Genomic DNA, 15,454 nt, shown 5'->3' with positions numbered 1-15,454 from the left:
ATTTGCTGAAAAGTATTTAAGATAAAGGGATCTATCTTTTGAGGAGTAATTCTAAAATGTATTGTCAGTAATTTTGTTTTATCTTAGGCTTCAAAGATGCATTTAAACAAGAGGAATTTGTCTCAATGACATTCCTGTTCACTTTCATCTATCAATCTACTAATTTACTTTCATATATAAAAAGAACTCTTTGTTAAGAGAAATCAGTGTTGTTATGTAACATACAAGAATATGGAATAGGGATGGGCACAGAACAGGGAAATGTTGGTTTGTTTCATTTTGTGGTTTGTTGGGTTGCCTGATTCAGTGGTTCAGTTTGGTTTGTGTTTTTTTCAATTTCCAAAATGGTTTATTGGTTTGTTTTGTTTGGAAAGGTGTGGAATGGCCCCAAGTTGGCTAGAGATACCAAACTTATGGCAAACTCTTCAGCGCACAAACAGAGTAATTCAGCATCATTGTTAAAAAATCTAATTATCAAACCAGGGTACATCTATTCATTTTCACTTAAAAGATAGGATGAGCCTTGCTTCATTTATTTAAAGAGGCTAGAGTAATTTACTCAAGCAAAACATTGTATTCTCTTTATCAGATTCAGACATAGCGATAGGTTATCCATGGCAGATTTTAAGAATTAATGGCATATTTCAATGCAAAAGGAAATGATAATGTGCATATTTAGACCTTAATTAAAATAAAACTTAAGAGCTAAGAAAATCACATGTGATTGAGATAGCTAATCAATCTTGAAAGGAACAGAAAAATTCCTTCCACAGACTGAGTAGCAAAATGGGAGAAATGTCACATACAGTGATACAAATGCAGTCTCATTTTTCTTCTAGGGCAGGGTTTCCCAAACTTTTCTCCTCCGTGGCCCAGTTCCTTCCCCATGGTCCAGGCAGAGGATGCACAGGGAGCAATACAGAGACTGCGCACTGGCCAGGAGCTTTCCCCATCCTTCTCTGATGTTTCTGAACATCAGAGAAGGACGGGGGTGGGCTTCTGGCCAGTGTGCAGTCTCAGTCTCAGTATCACTCCCTGATCCTCCTCCAGATGGAGGAGGATCAGGGAGTGCTACAGACACTGTGCACTGGCCCGGAGCTTTCCCCGCCTTCTCTGATGTTTCTGAACATCAGAGAGGGATGAGGGAGGCCTTCTGGCCAGCGCGCATTGTCTGTAGTGCTCTCTGTGGGGCAGGGGCTGAAGCGCAGAGCAGCATGCAGCACCGAAGATAAATAGAGAGGGGAGGGGGCTGTCAGGTCACCCCTGGTGACCCGGTATTGAGGCTTCCATGGCCCGGTATTGGGTCACGACCCTGCAAATGGGAAACACTGTTCTAGGGTTTTGTTACTCAGTAAAGACCAAGGTCACTTTTTTTTTTTTGCATGGCTTCTTTTCATTATATAAAAGAAGATGTAGCATTAAAAACTGGTTATGTCATTAAGCCAAGAAGGAGCTTTGAATATATAAAATGATCACTTCTCCTTAGGGTTGCCAAGTCCAATTGAAGAAATAGCTGGGGACTTTGGGGGTGGAGCCAGGAGATGTTAGCGGTGGAGCCAATATCAAGGCTGTGACAAGCGCCGCAGCCGCAGGTTCCCGCGCCGCAGCCGCACTAGCAGCTGTCCCTCCCTCCTCCTCCCGCTCGTCCTCCCCGCCCCTCGGCGGCCGCCTGAGGCTGGAGGCCTGGGTGAAGCAGGGCGGTGGCACGGGCATGGAGAGCGGGGCCGGGGGCTCGGGGCCTGCTCCTCGGCCTCCGGCGCTGCCGCGCTGGTGCTGGCAGGGCTGTGCTGCACCCCTTCAAGAGCTCCCTCACTGCTCTGGGCCGTGCCTGGCTCCGCCGCCTCCGCTGCTCCGGCACGCCCGATCTCCTCGCCGCGCTCCTGCTGCCCCTCTGCTGCGCCAACGCCGCCAGCGAGGCCCTCGGCCGACAGCTCCTCCTCTTCCGCCGCCTCCTCCTGCTGCTGGGCGCCGGCAGGCCCGCCGCCTACGGCTTCACTGGGCGGGGAGGGGGCGGCAGCGGATCACCATTTCCCCCCTCCCCCCGCTTCCGTTTTTTGGGGGAGCGGGGGAAGAGGGTGGAAATCCTGGGGTCCCCCGCCAGGGCGGGAGGGTTGGGACCCCTACTTCTCCTAGTGTTCCTCACTCCGTCATCATGTTGCATGCTAATTTGCTCATCAGCCTCTGCTTATATGTTTGAACCTTCCATATCAGTGTATCTGAGGAAGTGTGTGTGTGCCACAAAAGCTCATACCTTGAATAGACTTTGTTGGTCTTAAAGGTGCCACTGGACTCAAGCCTAGTTTCTAATTCTGTCATGCATTAGTATCCAGTTGTACACATTCAATAAAGAAATGCCAAGGATCTATTTATTTGTTTAGCAAATATGTTTTGCCTCTAGAGACTTTCTCAAGATGGCTCAGAGTAAAAATAATGCAACAAAAGCATAAAAACATATATAATTATAATAAAAAAAATCCATAATAAATCATGGACACAATCCAGGGACATAAAATCAAAACAAAACAACATCCAAAATCTTAAAATAATATTTATGAAACATTCCTCAGGCTAGAAGCAGACTAAACAGCTTTAAAAGGTCGATTCCTGAGTTAAAAGCCTGAGTTTAAAAAATGTTTGGGCCTGGTCATCACACAAAGGACTGTAAAGCAGATACTAGGAGAGCCTCAAGGGGCAGGACATTCCACCACTACAAGCGGGGCATAGGAAAATTATCTTAACTGGTTGGCTGTACAGTACAGGAAATTGTAGCCCTTCCAGTTGTTCCATTGCTATTATAAATAAGAGAGGAGATAAAGGACAACCCTGTCTTACTTCTCCTTGTATAGGAAATGCTTGTGTATGGTTATTATTTACTCTTACTTTCGCAATTCCTCCTTTATAGATCTCCTGAAATGCCTGTAAGAACCTTTTCCCTATCCCAATTTTCCTCAATATTTGCCATAAAAATTCATGAGATAGAGTATCAAAAGCTTTATAAATGTCCAGTTTTAGTAACCCTATTTTTTCCTTCTGACCATGATATAGGACATTGAGTATATTTCTAATGGGGTGTGTGATGTTTCTACCCTTAATAAACCCATATTGGTCCCCTTTATTGTTGAAATGACCTTCTGAAGTCTATTAGCCTATATTTTTGCAAAAATCTTATAGTCTTGGTTTAATAGACTTATTGGTCTATATGAACCTACCTCTTCCGGGTCCTTTTGAGGTTTTAGAATTTATATTATTAAATATATTAATATTATTTCTGATTCCCTCCACGTATCTGGAAAATTCTTTCCTCCCAACACTTCATTGAAAACTGCTTGCATTTCAGGTGCAATAATTTCAATCATTTCTTTATAGAATTCACCTGTAAAGCCATCTAGCCCTGGTGATTTGCCTTTTTAAAAACCTTTTATTACATCCTTTATTTCCTGGACTGAAATATCGCCTTCTAATGCTTCAATCCTCTCTTTCTCCAAAGAAAGACTAATTGACTCCTGGAACACATTTATGGGTTTTTCCTTATACAAATTTTTATAAAAATTCTCAAAGGCCTTAATAATTTCCTTAGGGTTTTGGGTTGAGTTTTTGTTAATTTTTATACTTCTAACCTTCTGTTTTGCTTTTTTAATCTTTTTGCTGTATTAATACTATTCCTCTGAAAATCATTCCTTACCATTGTTTCCATTTTCCATATTGTAGCTATGTCTAGTGCCTCCAACTGTTTTTGGATCTCTTTTATTTTGTTCTGTTTTGCAGGGCAATATTTAATCGTTTGTTCCTTTTGTAACTTCTCCAATTCCTGAAATTTGGCTTGTCTTTTTTCGTACCATTCTCTTTTCATCCTCTTTTCGCTCTTTATACAATGCTCCCTTATTACTACTTTGGCAGCATCCCATAATATATTAGTGGGAACCGTTCCTCTGTTTTCTTTAAAATATAGATTTATCTGTGTTTTCATATCCTCTTCTTTTGCCATTATTAAATTATTATATCTCCAGGGTCTATTTGTGATTGGTAAATTTAACTCCAACTCAATACTTAAAGGAGCATGGTCAGATATCCAGATTGGGCAGGTTATAATTTTTTTATAGACATATTATTATTCTTTTCCGGGATTATATAATCTATGCATGATGCCGTTTTATGCCTACTAGATATGTGTGTTGGTCTAGGTCTAGAACTTGTAAACTCATGTGCTTCTTTCAGTCCCCATTCTCCCAACTTAATATTTTTATTCTTTGTTATGTCCATGTTAAAGTCCTCTGCAACTATTAATTCACCCTCTGAGAATTGTTGAATATTCTTGAAGACCTTAATTAGAAAATGCTTTTGTTTTTTTGTTTGGTGCATAAATATTCACTAGGGTAACCTGTTTACCTTCCATTTAAACTTGACTAATAGGTATCTACCTTCCTTATCCGTTAATGCTTAAGTATCCTCTACTGTTAATTTCTTATGGATCAAGGTTGCCACACACACCCCCGGCCTTGGAAGTCCCTCTAGCTTCTGCTAAGACCTGCCAATACGGATCTTTTATTAACGGTGTTCTATCTTTTTTTTTAATGTGTCTCTTGTAGACACTTCAAATCTATCTTTTGTTCTCTAGCTAATTTAGTTAACCTGTATCACTTAAGATTTGATGTTAACCCATTTGCATTCAGTGAAAGTATTCTTAATGACCTATCCATTTTCTTTATTTTTTTTACTCATTGGTCTCCCTGGCTGTGGGTGTTTATTCATATATATTAGGAAATGCCTTCCCTTCCCCCCCACCCTGTGGTTGAGACAGAATTGTGGACGAAAGCATCATCCCGTCTCCCACCTTCCAGAGTGTATGCATCCCTAATTCTCTCCCTACATATCATTCCAGATAGCTCATTAAACTCTTGAATACTTCCCTTTATGAGATATCCTCAAGAGAAGCCGTCCTTCGCCTTTTATCGAGCTTGCTTGATGTTCCTTCTCCTGGATCGTCAGGTGTCTCCATGGTTTCCTCTTCTCTGTGTACACCCAAGTCGTCTGTGGCAAGTCCCAATCTTCTCAAAAGTTCTTCTGCCTCCTTGGGGTTTCTAGCTATCATCGTCTTCCCATCTTTAAATATTATTATTGTAGATGGGTACCCCCATGAAAATTTTACTTTGTTGTCATATAGCTTTTCCCCATAAGGTCTCATTAGGTTTTTCTGCTTAATAGTCTCTTGGCAGAAGTCTTCTCTCACCCAGACCTTATTGCCTCCGAAGGACAAATCCTTCTTCTTTTTCAAAGTTTTATAAACTTCTTGCTGTAGCTTCTCTCTTGTAAATTTAATAATAACATCTCTTGGAGCCCCTCCGTCTCTTCTCCTCTGTAGTCTTTGGGCTCTTTCTATTTCTTGAGGCTGAACCTTAACTCCTTTTTTTTCAATCCATTCTCTCAGCGTTCCCTCTAAAAGCGTATTATTTATTTCTTCAGTAATTCCTGAAAAAATGAGGTTGGCTCTCCTGTTCCTGTCTGAAATCATTGCCAGCTGGCTAGATAACTGATTTATTTTTTGTTTATTTTTACTTGCAAGTTCCTTGGCCGTCTGAGTTGTATCTCTGAGTTCTTCAGCAATACTCGAAACAGCTTCGTTTACTGTTTTGATTTCTTCCGATAGCTGCCCCAGTGAGGCTGTTACTATATTTTGAAAAGCAGACAGTTGCTCAGATAACTCCCTAAGTGTCTTCGCCATTCCTCACACTTTACTAGGCCTAATGAGAGCTTGTATTCGCTCAGGGCGTTGCCTCCTTAGAAAGGTAAGAAATAGTTGTTTTCTTACCCTTGGAACGCTTAGATAAGACTTCTTTCAGTCACCAAAAACTCCTACAGCAATTTCCTCTTACTATTAGCCTTGAGGACGGACTTATCTCAATTTATTTGAGCTTTTAGCAAATTACGCTGAGGAGAGAACGGGCCAGCTGTCGGTTTTCTTCAGCGCATGCGTACAACTCCAAATCCAATATCTTCTTATCTCTAAGTAACCCTTTTAGTTAACTACCTCCCATATGTAAGGCTTGAAGAAAACTGTATCAATGTAGCTGATGAAGTATGCATGCACACATAAGTTTATTTCCAGAATTAAACTTTGTCTTAAAGGTGCCACGGTACTCAAACTTTGTTCTGTTACTTCAGACCAATTGGGCTACCCACCTCAGTCTATTTTCATGCCTTGCATAATTGTTGTTTGCATCATTCTCTAATTCTGTAATCCTAGTTTTGTTGTATTGATTTTTTGTTGTCTTATGATGTCTGTACTGTTCTTATCCTGTAATCTGGCTGTTTTGTGGAAAAGGACAATACAGGCAGGCAGATCGATAGATAAATTGTTTCATTACTGCTAGGTTCCACTTACACTTGGCTTAGTCTTGGCCTCTTGGCAGCACTATGGGAGGAGACCTCTATATGATACTTCCTTTCCTTCTGGAGTGGAGGTGGCCAGTACTTCAGACGTCACTTCCAACCCATCTTGGGTCCACTTGACTTTGATAGCCACAAGCAGAAGGTGGGCAGAAAGAGCTGAGGAGATGGGTGTTCTCAGGTCATTTTGTAGAAAAATAGGTGGTGAAGCTCATCCAGGGATTGTTATGCAGCTGTACCTACTGTTCAATGGATAAGGTAGGTAGGTGGGGAGGAGGAGGGAGAACTCTCAGAAAGGTTCAGGAGCTGCACTCCTGTGGGCTCCTGCTAAATTGAAGACCTGGGTGTACTGCCTGGCAGCCTAGTATGATACCTGGAACATCATTCCTGTGCAAGAAGTTTGAGGAGCAGTTTGGGATTGTTTTGCATATGCAAAGGGGATTTATGTGAACACATGGATATATGAATAGGAATGATACGGAATTAGAACCCTGATCCTTCAAATTGTCTACTCAGACTGACAGCAGCTTTCCAGGGTCTCAGGTAGAGGTCTTTCAGATCACCTGCTACCCAGTCCTTTTAACTAGAAATGTTTGGAATTGAACCTGGAACCCTCTGCATGCCAAACAGATGCTCTGCCACTGAGCCATACCCTTTTAAAAGCAAATTGTTGAGATTGCCATGTCATTGTTTTATGCAGAGCTAGAAGCCCCATTAGGAAACTCTAAATTCAAGCAGAAGTACTGCACAGTCAGACAGGGAAAAGGTATTATTCACATTTCCTTTTTAGCTGCTTTTTATCATGCACATAAACACTCCAGCTCAAGATGGTGAGCCATCTCTTTCCTCCTGTGCTGCTCCCAGAGGAAAGCCCTCTGAGGAAATTATTCTCACTGCCACTTGCTTTGGATAGAATACTGGGTGTTAGTGGCATGAACAAAGGTGCCCACTTGTTCTCAAGAGGGTTGCTACTATCCCAGCATGATCCAAAATGGGCAGCAGAGAAATTGCTTCTACTTGCAAACTACTATGGACCTCAGGTGGCAGGGGCACCAGTGCAAGAGGTGATGGCAGGCATAAACCACACCTACCATCTTCTCTCATGTTGATAACCCCTGCTGGATTGGTGCCCCAAGTGTCCACATGGGTGGTGAATCAGTCCTGTCCCAGCTGCTGTCCTGGGATGATACTACACAGTCTTACAGAGCTGCTGTAAGGATGACTTGAAATACAGTGTATAAATTCAGTGTAGTTATTATTAGGCTGCAATCACACACACTAAATAATGCACTTTCAAACCATTTTCAATGCATTTTCCAGCTGGATTTTACTGTGTGAACTGGCAAAATCAAGTTGGAAAGTGGATTGAAAGTGCATTATTTATTGTGTGTGATCATAGTCAGAGTGTTCTTTTTTAAGAGGAAGTGTTTGAAGAACTTTTAGTGAAACCTGTTATTTGGTTGTATGATGCACTGTTAAAGGTATAGCCCAATGTTACCACTATGGTGGATGGGGAAAAGGGTACACTTTATTGGTGTCCATGAGGATGAAGCTACTTACCATGGTATATTTTATGCCTATTAAGATATTGTACATTAATTAGTGCAGGACTGAGAAAAAATAATGCTTGGATTTTGAAAGCTGCCATGGACTACAGTTGGTGCCAGGGCTTTTTTTGTAGAAAAAACCCAGCAGGAACTCATTTGCATATTAGGGCACAGACGCCTGATGCCAGGCCAGCTGGAACTGCGTTTCTGTGTGTTCCTGCTCAAAAAAAGCTCTGCTTGGTGTGGCTGCCTCTACAACCCTCTTTATTTTTCCACAGGCCAGAATAGTATGTGCCTTCACTTCAGGCACATCTTGCTTATACAGATGAAATGTCTCTGGTTAAATACATCATGGACTTGGATATTTATAGAAAACAAACAATAAATCTAGTTAAAACATGAAGAAGGAAGAAAATTTTGAAATATATACAGTAAATATTGAGCATTGGCATACTGTGTGTGTATATGTGTGTGTGTGTATGCCACATAAACACACACAAACTCACACACACAGATGACAGGCAGCAAATCAGGTTAAACGAGGGTTTGTTTCCAGCTGAACTGCAACTTATTAACCCATGCCCATCCCTTTAGTATGGGTTCAGCACTGGTGCTGGTCAGCCCCAGGCAAGGGAGCACGTCACACACCACCCTGCCCCCACGCATCCAGCCCTCTGACACAGAGGGGGCTGACTGTGGACCACAGCACATTCACTCACATCAGAGACATTCAGAGCAGTTCAGAACATTCCACACGCTGCCCCACCCATGGCAAAAATTCCATGGCAAACCCCGAAAGTGGTGTTTTGCCATCAACATGATGCTCTAGCATCCAGTAGGCTTGCCAATCCTCTGTTGGGGGCAGGGGATCCCCTGGTTTGGAGGCCCTTCCACCCCTTCAGAATTATCAGAAAGTGGAGGGGGGCTGGTTGAATGTCTACTGGGCACTCCATTATACCCTATGTAGACTGGTCCCCATAGAGTATAATGGAGAATTGATCCATGAGTATCTGGGGCTCTGGGGAGGGGGTTGTTTTTTGAGGTAGAGCACCAAATTTGCAGCATAGCTGCTGGTGGCTCTCTTCAACACCCCCACCCCACCATTTCAAAAATATTGTACCAGGGGGTCCAATTCTATGAGCCCCAAAAGGTGTCCCCCTCCTCAGTTATTTCCAATGAAGGGAAGTAATTTTAAAGGAGCATTCTCTTTAAATGTGATGTCCAGAACTCCCTTCAAGCATTCAATCATGCTTGCCACAACCTTGCTCCTAGCTCAATCCCCAAAGTTCCCATATATTTCCTGAGTCAGACCTGGCAACCCTAAGCATCCACCAGAAATATAGCTTCTAGCAAACACTAGAACATCATATTGATATTATGATGCCACTTCCAGGTATGCTCTTAGAAATGACATCATGCCATTGACACAACTGCAATTCTTCTACCCTAAAATGTAAGGAAAGCTCTTTGTAGAAAAGTTTCCCCCTCAAGATTTTTTTTTAAACAACTGTGTATTTTGCTGGAAAAGAAACTGAAAATCTTCAGATAATTTCCTGTTGTACTGAGCTTTTTAATTAAACCTAGCTCACAGCAAACTTTGTATTATAAACCCCACCTGGCCATATTCAATTATTCTTTCAATCTAAATATCATTTATTCATTTTATATAAAAAGGAATTATATCATCTAGGTAGATTTCCAGATGATAAAACAGCTTCATTTGAATTCCTGGGCTAAGGGAAATAGCCAAAGACACATTATTACAAAGAAATCAGCAGTTTATAATCATATCAGACAGCATTTTCTATTCTCATAATTATTCTGCTTGATATTTATTTTATAAGTAATTTAAATAAAATGTACTTAGTGAGTAGCAGGGCTTCTAGGTTACAAAACTGAAGCTAAATGTTTAGACTCCGATTCTTGAAAATAGTGTTCTACCTTCATTACAAAAAAACAAAGATTTCTTGTTTATCCCCCTGCCTGTCATGATAACTTGCTCATCAATGGGGACCAGTTCTAGTTACTGCAAAAATATTCCCTTTATTTGATTCTATAGAAACATTTGCAGCTTTATCTCAAAAGCTTTACAACATCCCAAGAACAGCTGGCATTGTACAATAAGAGTGATAGAATGTTCCAAGAGCTCACTGTCCATTCCTTTATCATTTGGTAATTCAAATCCCCACGTCTTCATCTTCATCTTGTTTAGAGCAGAAATGCTACATTGCAAGTTTGAATGTATATAGTCTAGAAACTTTAAATGGTATAAGAAAGTCATTTATAATTTTCTCCTTTAAAAAAATACATGGAAAAGCTCTCTTCTATTTTTTTGGTGGTCCCCCCCCCCCCCAATGACTAATTTAAAGTGCACCTGACACAATTCTAACTATAAGCAAGAATCAGTTACCTTACCTGTAATGACTAAAATAGTTTGAGAATCATACTTCAGAATGATAAATAATGACTTTGGTTTCTGCTTTGTATTTATTAATAAAGTTCTATAAATGGGATTTTTGAGCTGTTGCTTGAGAGATGTAGTTCATTGTCCAGGATAATATAATGCCAGTGATGGATACTGGCAAAATTAAAATGTCAGAGCAGTAAATTGAAATGAGTGGCATGTACACTCCCATGAATTACCATGCAAAATATGATATATGTTCCTTTGTTTTGTTTTTAAAAAAATTACTCAAATACTTTCCAATGGGGTGGATGTTTTCAGAATTTCCAGCACTAATAGTATATCATGCATCCTGATAATGTTGATTTAAAAGTGCCTTTTTGTGTATATTTAATTATAGCAGTTAAGAACAAAGGCAGATTAAAAACTGATTGAGCACTGACGATTTTCTAAAATGGTGTCAAATGTATTAGTTCCATGTCTGTAAAAGCTTGTTGTGACTTTTGATATTTACTCACCACCAAGAAGGAACCAAGAGGTATTTTTCTTCTTTTTAACTGCTTTCATTTTCATTATTTTTAATTTTAATGCATTCCATTTATTTTTCCCTCTTCTCTGGTCCTGTTCTTTAATTTTCTGTGATCTGTTCATGTGGGCAGTAAAGGTTCAAAGGAGCAACAGGCAACTTACATACCTGGAATTCTTATGCCAACAGCCACAGCAGAGTCCTCTCCTGCCGCTATTATAATACCAACCATCCTAACCATTGCAGAACACCAGCTTTGAAATGCCAGGAAACACCTCCTCAAAAACACCTTCGTAATGTTCCATGCTTCTTCCTCCAGAATTATTATTATTATTATTATTATTACATCATTTTCTCCTCTTCCCTTCATACTTTCCCCATTTCAAGCTTTTATATCTTACGGTTTTATAAATGTCTCCTTTTTTGCTGCAACCATGTGAGGTTATATCTGACACTGAAGCATTCTCTTCTTTAATATGTGTAATTTTACTTAGTGATTTAAAGGATCGGGGAGGAATGGGGAGAAAATAGAGAACATTTCCCTCAAATATGTTTTTAAAAAATCTTGCAAAAAAAAATCTGAAATTTGGAAAACCACTAAAAACCTCATTATGAAATATTGTCTCTTTTGGAATGAGTACAAAATACTTTTTGAGGCAAAGCTTTGCTAACTCAGAATGTGTAGAGATGTAGTTTATCTTGCATAAAAGTCTATTTTTGGAATTAGAAAGCAATAATATGATGCTAAAACACTATTACAAAGTTAAAATATTTCATTGTTTAAAGTTTAATTTGATATCCAAATATGCTGCTAGTCCTTTTGTGACTGTATGAGATGGTCGCTGTTCAAATGTTTGTGTGTGAGTGTGTGGTGATTCCGGCAAGGGGCTTTCAAGGTAAGTGAGAAATAGGGGTGGTTTACCATTGCTGCCCTCTGCAGAGTCTGCCTTGGTGATTCCCCTTCCAAGTACCAACCCTGCTTTGTTTCTGAGAGATGACAAGATCAGGCTATCCCATGGAGCCTTTCTTCCCTCTCTGTCCAAATAATGCATTGCATTTTGTTATTACAAAATTAATCTTTTCTTTTTTTCAGTTTCTTTCCCCTGCTTTGCAGATTAAGTAATCTAAGGGTGTGATCAGACTGGAAATTTTCCATGGTGGTCTCACGGCTTTAAAAAAGCCAATCCTGAAAGAGATGCACCTTGGCAATCAGATAGTGCCCATGGTAGCCACAGGCCACACATATGCAGGGTGTAGTACATGTACGGCATGTCCACATGTGCGGCACATGGCGTGCCCTGGCTACTGAGTAGGCTGGAAATGCACCATGGAAGTGCTACAACAATTTGTCACCAGGAATTTAATCTGTTCCCAGGTAAGGTAAGGAAGGGTGGGCCCTGGGAGACAGATGTGCATGTGTGATTGCACACATTAGATCCGGGTTGGAGTGGTTATGGTGAGCCAAGAAGCCTGTCTGATCACAACCTAAGTTATGTGTGCTAAGGTAGCAATGGGTGTGACACTTTGCAGCTTTAACACTGCATGTCTTTGCAATTTTTTTGTCAGTAATCAGTTTTTTTGTGGGTATTATCAATGGGATTATACGCATTGAACCACTGAAGTCATTGAGTTTAGATAGGGAGAATTTTAAAAACTATAAAAGATCCAATTTCCCAAACATAACACTGTGTCATCCAGTTTAGTATCTTATTAGCAGCTTATGTCAGAAATCACATTTTTTAAAAAAATGCATTGCTAGATTCAGTATTTCTAAACATGTTCTCACAGCTGTTTGTTTAAACTACTGTCAAAGTCACTTGTATTCATCATGAGAATGCTAGCTGCTTAAAAATTTCACAGACATTTATGTTGGTATCTATGGCTCATCTAGCAAAAATGCGTCCTTTTTGTGGATCATATGACACTGAAGTTCTGACTGTATTTGCCAAAGCTTTATACAATTTGTGATTTTGCTACAGAACCTACATAAACCATTATTTTCTGCTATATGTATTGTCTTACATTTTATTAGTGAGTGAATGGCATGCAACTGTAATGTGCCTCTTGCTAAATGCCTCCGTTCTTTCAGCAGCCCTGGTGTCTTCATCCTTCTCTCCTGCCTCCATGAGTGCATACAGCCTAAGTTCCTTGAACATGGGGACCTTACCTCGCAGTCTTTACTCTACTAGCCCACGGGGAACAATGATGAGAAGGAGAATGAAAAAGAAGGACTTCAAAAGCTCATGTAGGTAACTGTGTTAGCTGTTTGAAGTGTATATTCAAAGGGCTTGTGAAGGGAACCTTTGAAACTATATGACACTACAGGGCATGTGAAGGGAACCTTTGAAACTATATGACAGTACATCACAGTTTAGATTTGTTTGGAGTTAGGAGAAGGTAATTGTTTATATGCATTTTTTACACATGCGAGAGGAGCGTTCAGCCATAAGCTGCATATTTGCCATATCCAGCAGCAATTATGTTTCTGCCTTCTGTTATTCATTTATACTTTCTCTGTGTGCAAACCTTACTTCAAACATGTGGACTTTTTAGTGTGTTATTAGTATCTAAAACGGAGACCGATTTCACACTCACCTTATGCTGCTGTCACGTTCGTCTTCTCAGCGTGGCATCCTTCAGATTTCCCACTATCTGCGTAAGGGCTGAAGCAAACATCACGGTTTTCGCGCAGCAAACAAAAACCACTAAAACCCATTTTCTGTCTGCCATGCGAAAATCACGATGTTTGCTGCAGCCCCAGCACAGATAGTGGGAAATTTGAAGGATGCTGCGCTGAGAAGACGAACGTGACAGCAGCATAAGGTGAGTGCGAAATCAGTCCCAAACTCACAGGAACAAAAGTACAGATTTTTTTTTTAATCTCTCCCAAACCCCACCCGTGCAATATTTATATTTCTAAGCTGCTCTACTGTAGAATAGAATGGCTAATTCCATCCATTTTAAGTTAAATTGGATTGTCAGTTACAAGTACCATTAGGAAACTTAGGGTTTTTTTTACCAAGAACTCTGAATTGGGTCACAATGTTAACTGAGATTCTGCACACATTGTAGAGTTGCCAGCCTGCAGGTGGTAGAGTGGTAGAGAGAATAACGGACAGAGAAGCAGAAGTAACAAAAAAAATCTGTGAAAAAATTACTAATATAATTCATATCTCTTATACAATTTATAATTTATTTTTTATTTATTTATTTGGGATTTATATCCCGCCCTTCCCACGGATGGCTCAGGGTGGCTTCCAACAATTAATCAAACTTAAAAATAAACAATTTCAAGTGTAAAACAATTAAATAATTTAAGCAGTTAAAACATTAAAACAAAATAATCAATTCATTTGGTATTGAATAAATAGTATATGTGAGCCAAATAAGCCACATTCAGTTAATATTTCACAAATTGCTGCCATCTTTAGGAAGAATTTTTAACAATGACAAAGTGCTAGTGCAAAATTCTTTTTGAAAAGTCCTCTGGACACATCCAAAGTAGTGGAGATTTTCTTCATTGAAAAGACACTGTGCTGAATACACTGTTTAAAATAATTATTGAATGTCTGGTGGACTGTCCAACTTACCCCTCCTCGATGAAAATGTTGTCTCATTGAAGCGTGCAGAATACCCTGGCTATCCACATAGAGGGCTTCTTGGGATGTCTGCTCACTACTTTGAATATGTCCAGAGGACTTTTTTTTAACAAAAATGTGCACTAGCACTTTGTCATTGTTAAAAATTCTTCCTGAAGCTTGCAGCAATTTGTGAAATATTTGTAACTGAATATGGCTTACTTGACTCACATATGCTATTTATTCAATACTATATGAATTGATTGTAAATTGTGTAAGAGATTTGAATTGTATTAGTAATTTTTTCATGGATTTTTTGTTACTTCTGCCAGCCTGCAGGTGGTAGCTGGAGATCTATCCGCTACTATTACAACTGATCTTCAGGAGACTGAAAAGTGGACTCTATAGCATTATACCTCATTGAAGTCCCTTTTCTCCCAAAAGCCCACGTTCATCAGGTCCACCTCCAAAATCTCCAGGTATTTCCCAACCTGGAACTGGCAGCCCTAAAATGCTCAGAATGTTCTATCGTTTAGGTCACTATTTTGTCTGAGCATGGGCATACTTTCAGACTACAAAGAACTAAAAAAGATCTTCCAAAAGAGCAAATGTATTTCACATTGATTTGGGGAGTATTTTTTAGAGCTCACCATAAGGTTCAAATACCAAGAAAACAGAGGTAAGGGGGATAATTAACATTTGAAGTCTTTGCAAAAACTGTTTGATGTTAGGTTGAGAAACTTTCTGGGACTTGAGTCATGCAAGCTCAGAGCTGTATTTTCCCCCCTGAGGCTCAAAAGCTTCCCTGAGCATTAGGGTTGCCAAGTCCAATTCAAGAAATATCTGGGGACTTTGGGGGTGGAGCCAGGAGACTTTGGGGGTGGAGCCAGGAGACACTGGGGGCAGAGCCAGGAGCAAGGGTGTGACAAGCATAATTGAACTCCAAGGGAGTTCTGGCCATCACATTTAAAGGGACAGCACACCTTTTAGAATGCCTTCCTTCCATAGAAAATAA

General features: G+C 40.1%; 1 protein-coding gene across 16 annotated transcripts in view; it reads left to right on the top strand.

Annotated features, from left to right (window-relative positions):
• Nucleotides 1-15,454, top strand: part of GRIP1 (glutamate receptor interacting protein 1) — a 596,626-nt gene that overhangs the window by 523,948 nt on the left and 57,224 nt on the right. For 14 of the 16 annotated variants that reach the window (XR_009555739.1, XM_060245026.1, XM_060245030.1 and 11 more), the window contains exon 10: nt 12,951-13,106. Coding sequence is in view for 15 of the 16 variants with exons in the window: in XM_060245026.1 (XP_060101009.1) it covers nt 12,951-13,106 (156 nt within the window). In the remaining variant the exon portion in view is untranslated. The remainder of the gene's footprint in view (nt 1-12,950; nt 13,107-15,454) is intronic. The other 2 variants (XM_060245031.1, XM_060245020.1) reach the window with 1 other exon arrangement.

Source organism: Heteronotia binoei, chromosome 8 (genome assembly GCF_032191835.1).
Source record: "Heteronotia binoei isolate CCM8104 ecotype False Entrance Well chromosome 8, APGP_CSIRO_Hbin_v1, whole genome shotgun sequence".
In the NCBI taxonomy this organism is placed as follows: domain Eukaryota; kingdom Metazoa; phylum Chordata; class Lepidosauria; order Squamata; family Gekkonidae; genus Heteronotia; species Heteronotia binoei.
The sequence above is the reverse complement of the archived record's forward strand: the minus strand, read 5'-3'. Positions and strand labels throughout refer to the sequence as shown.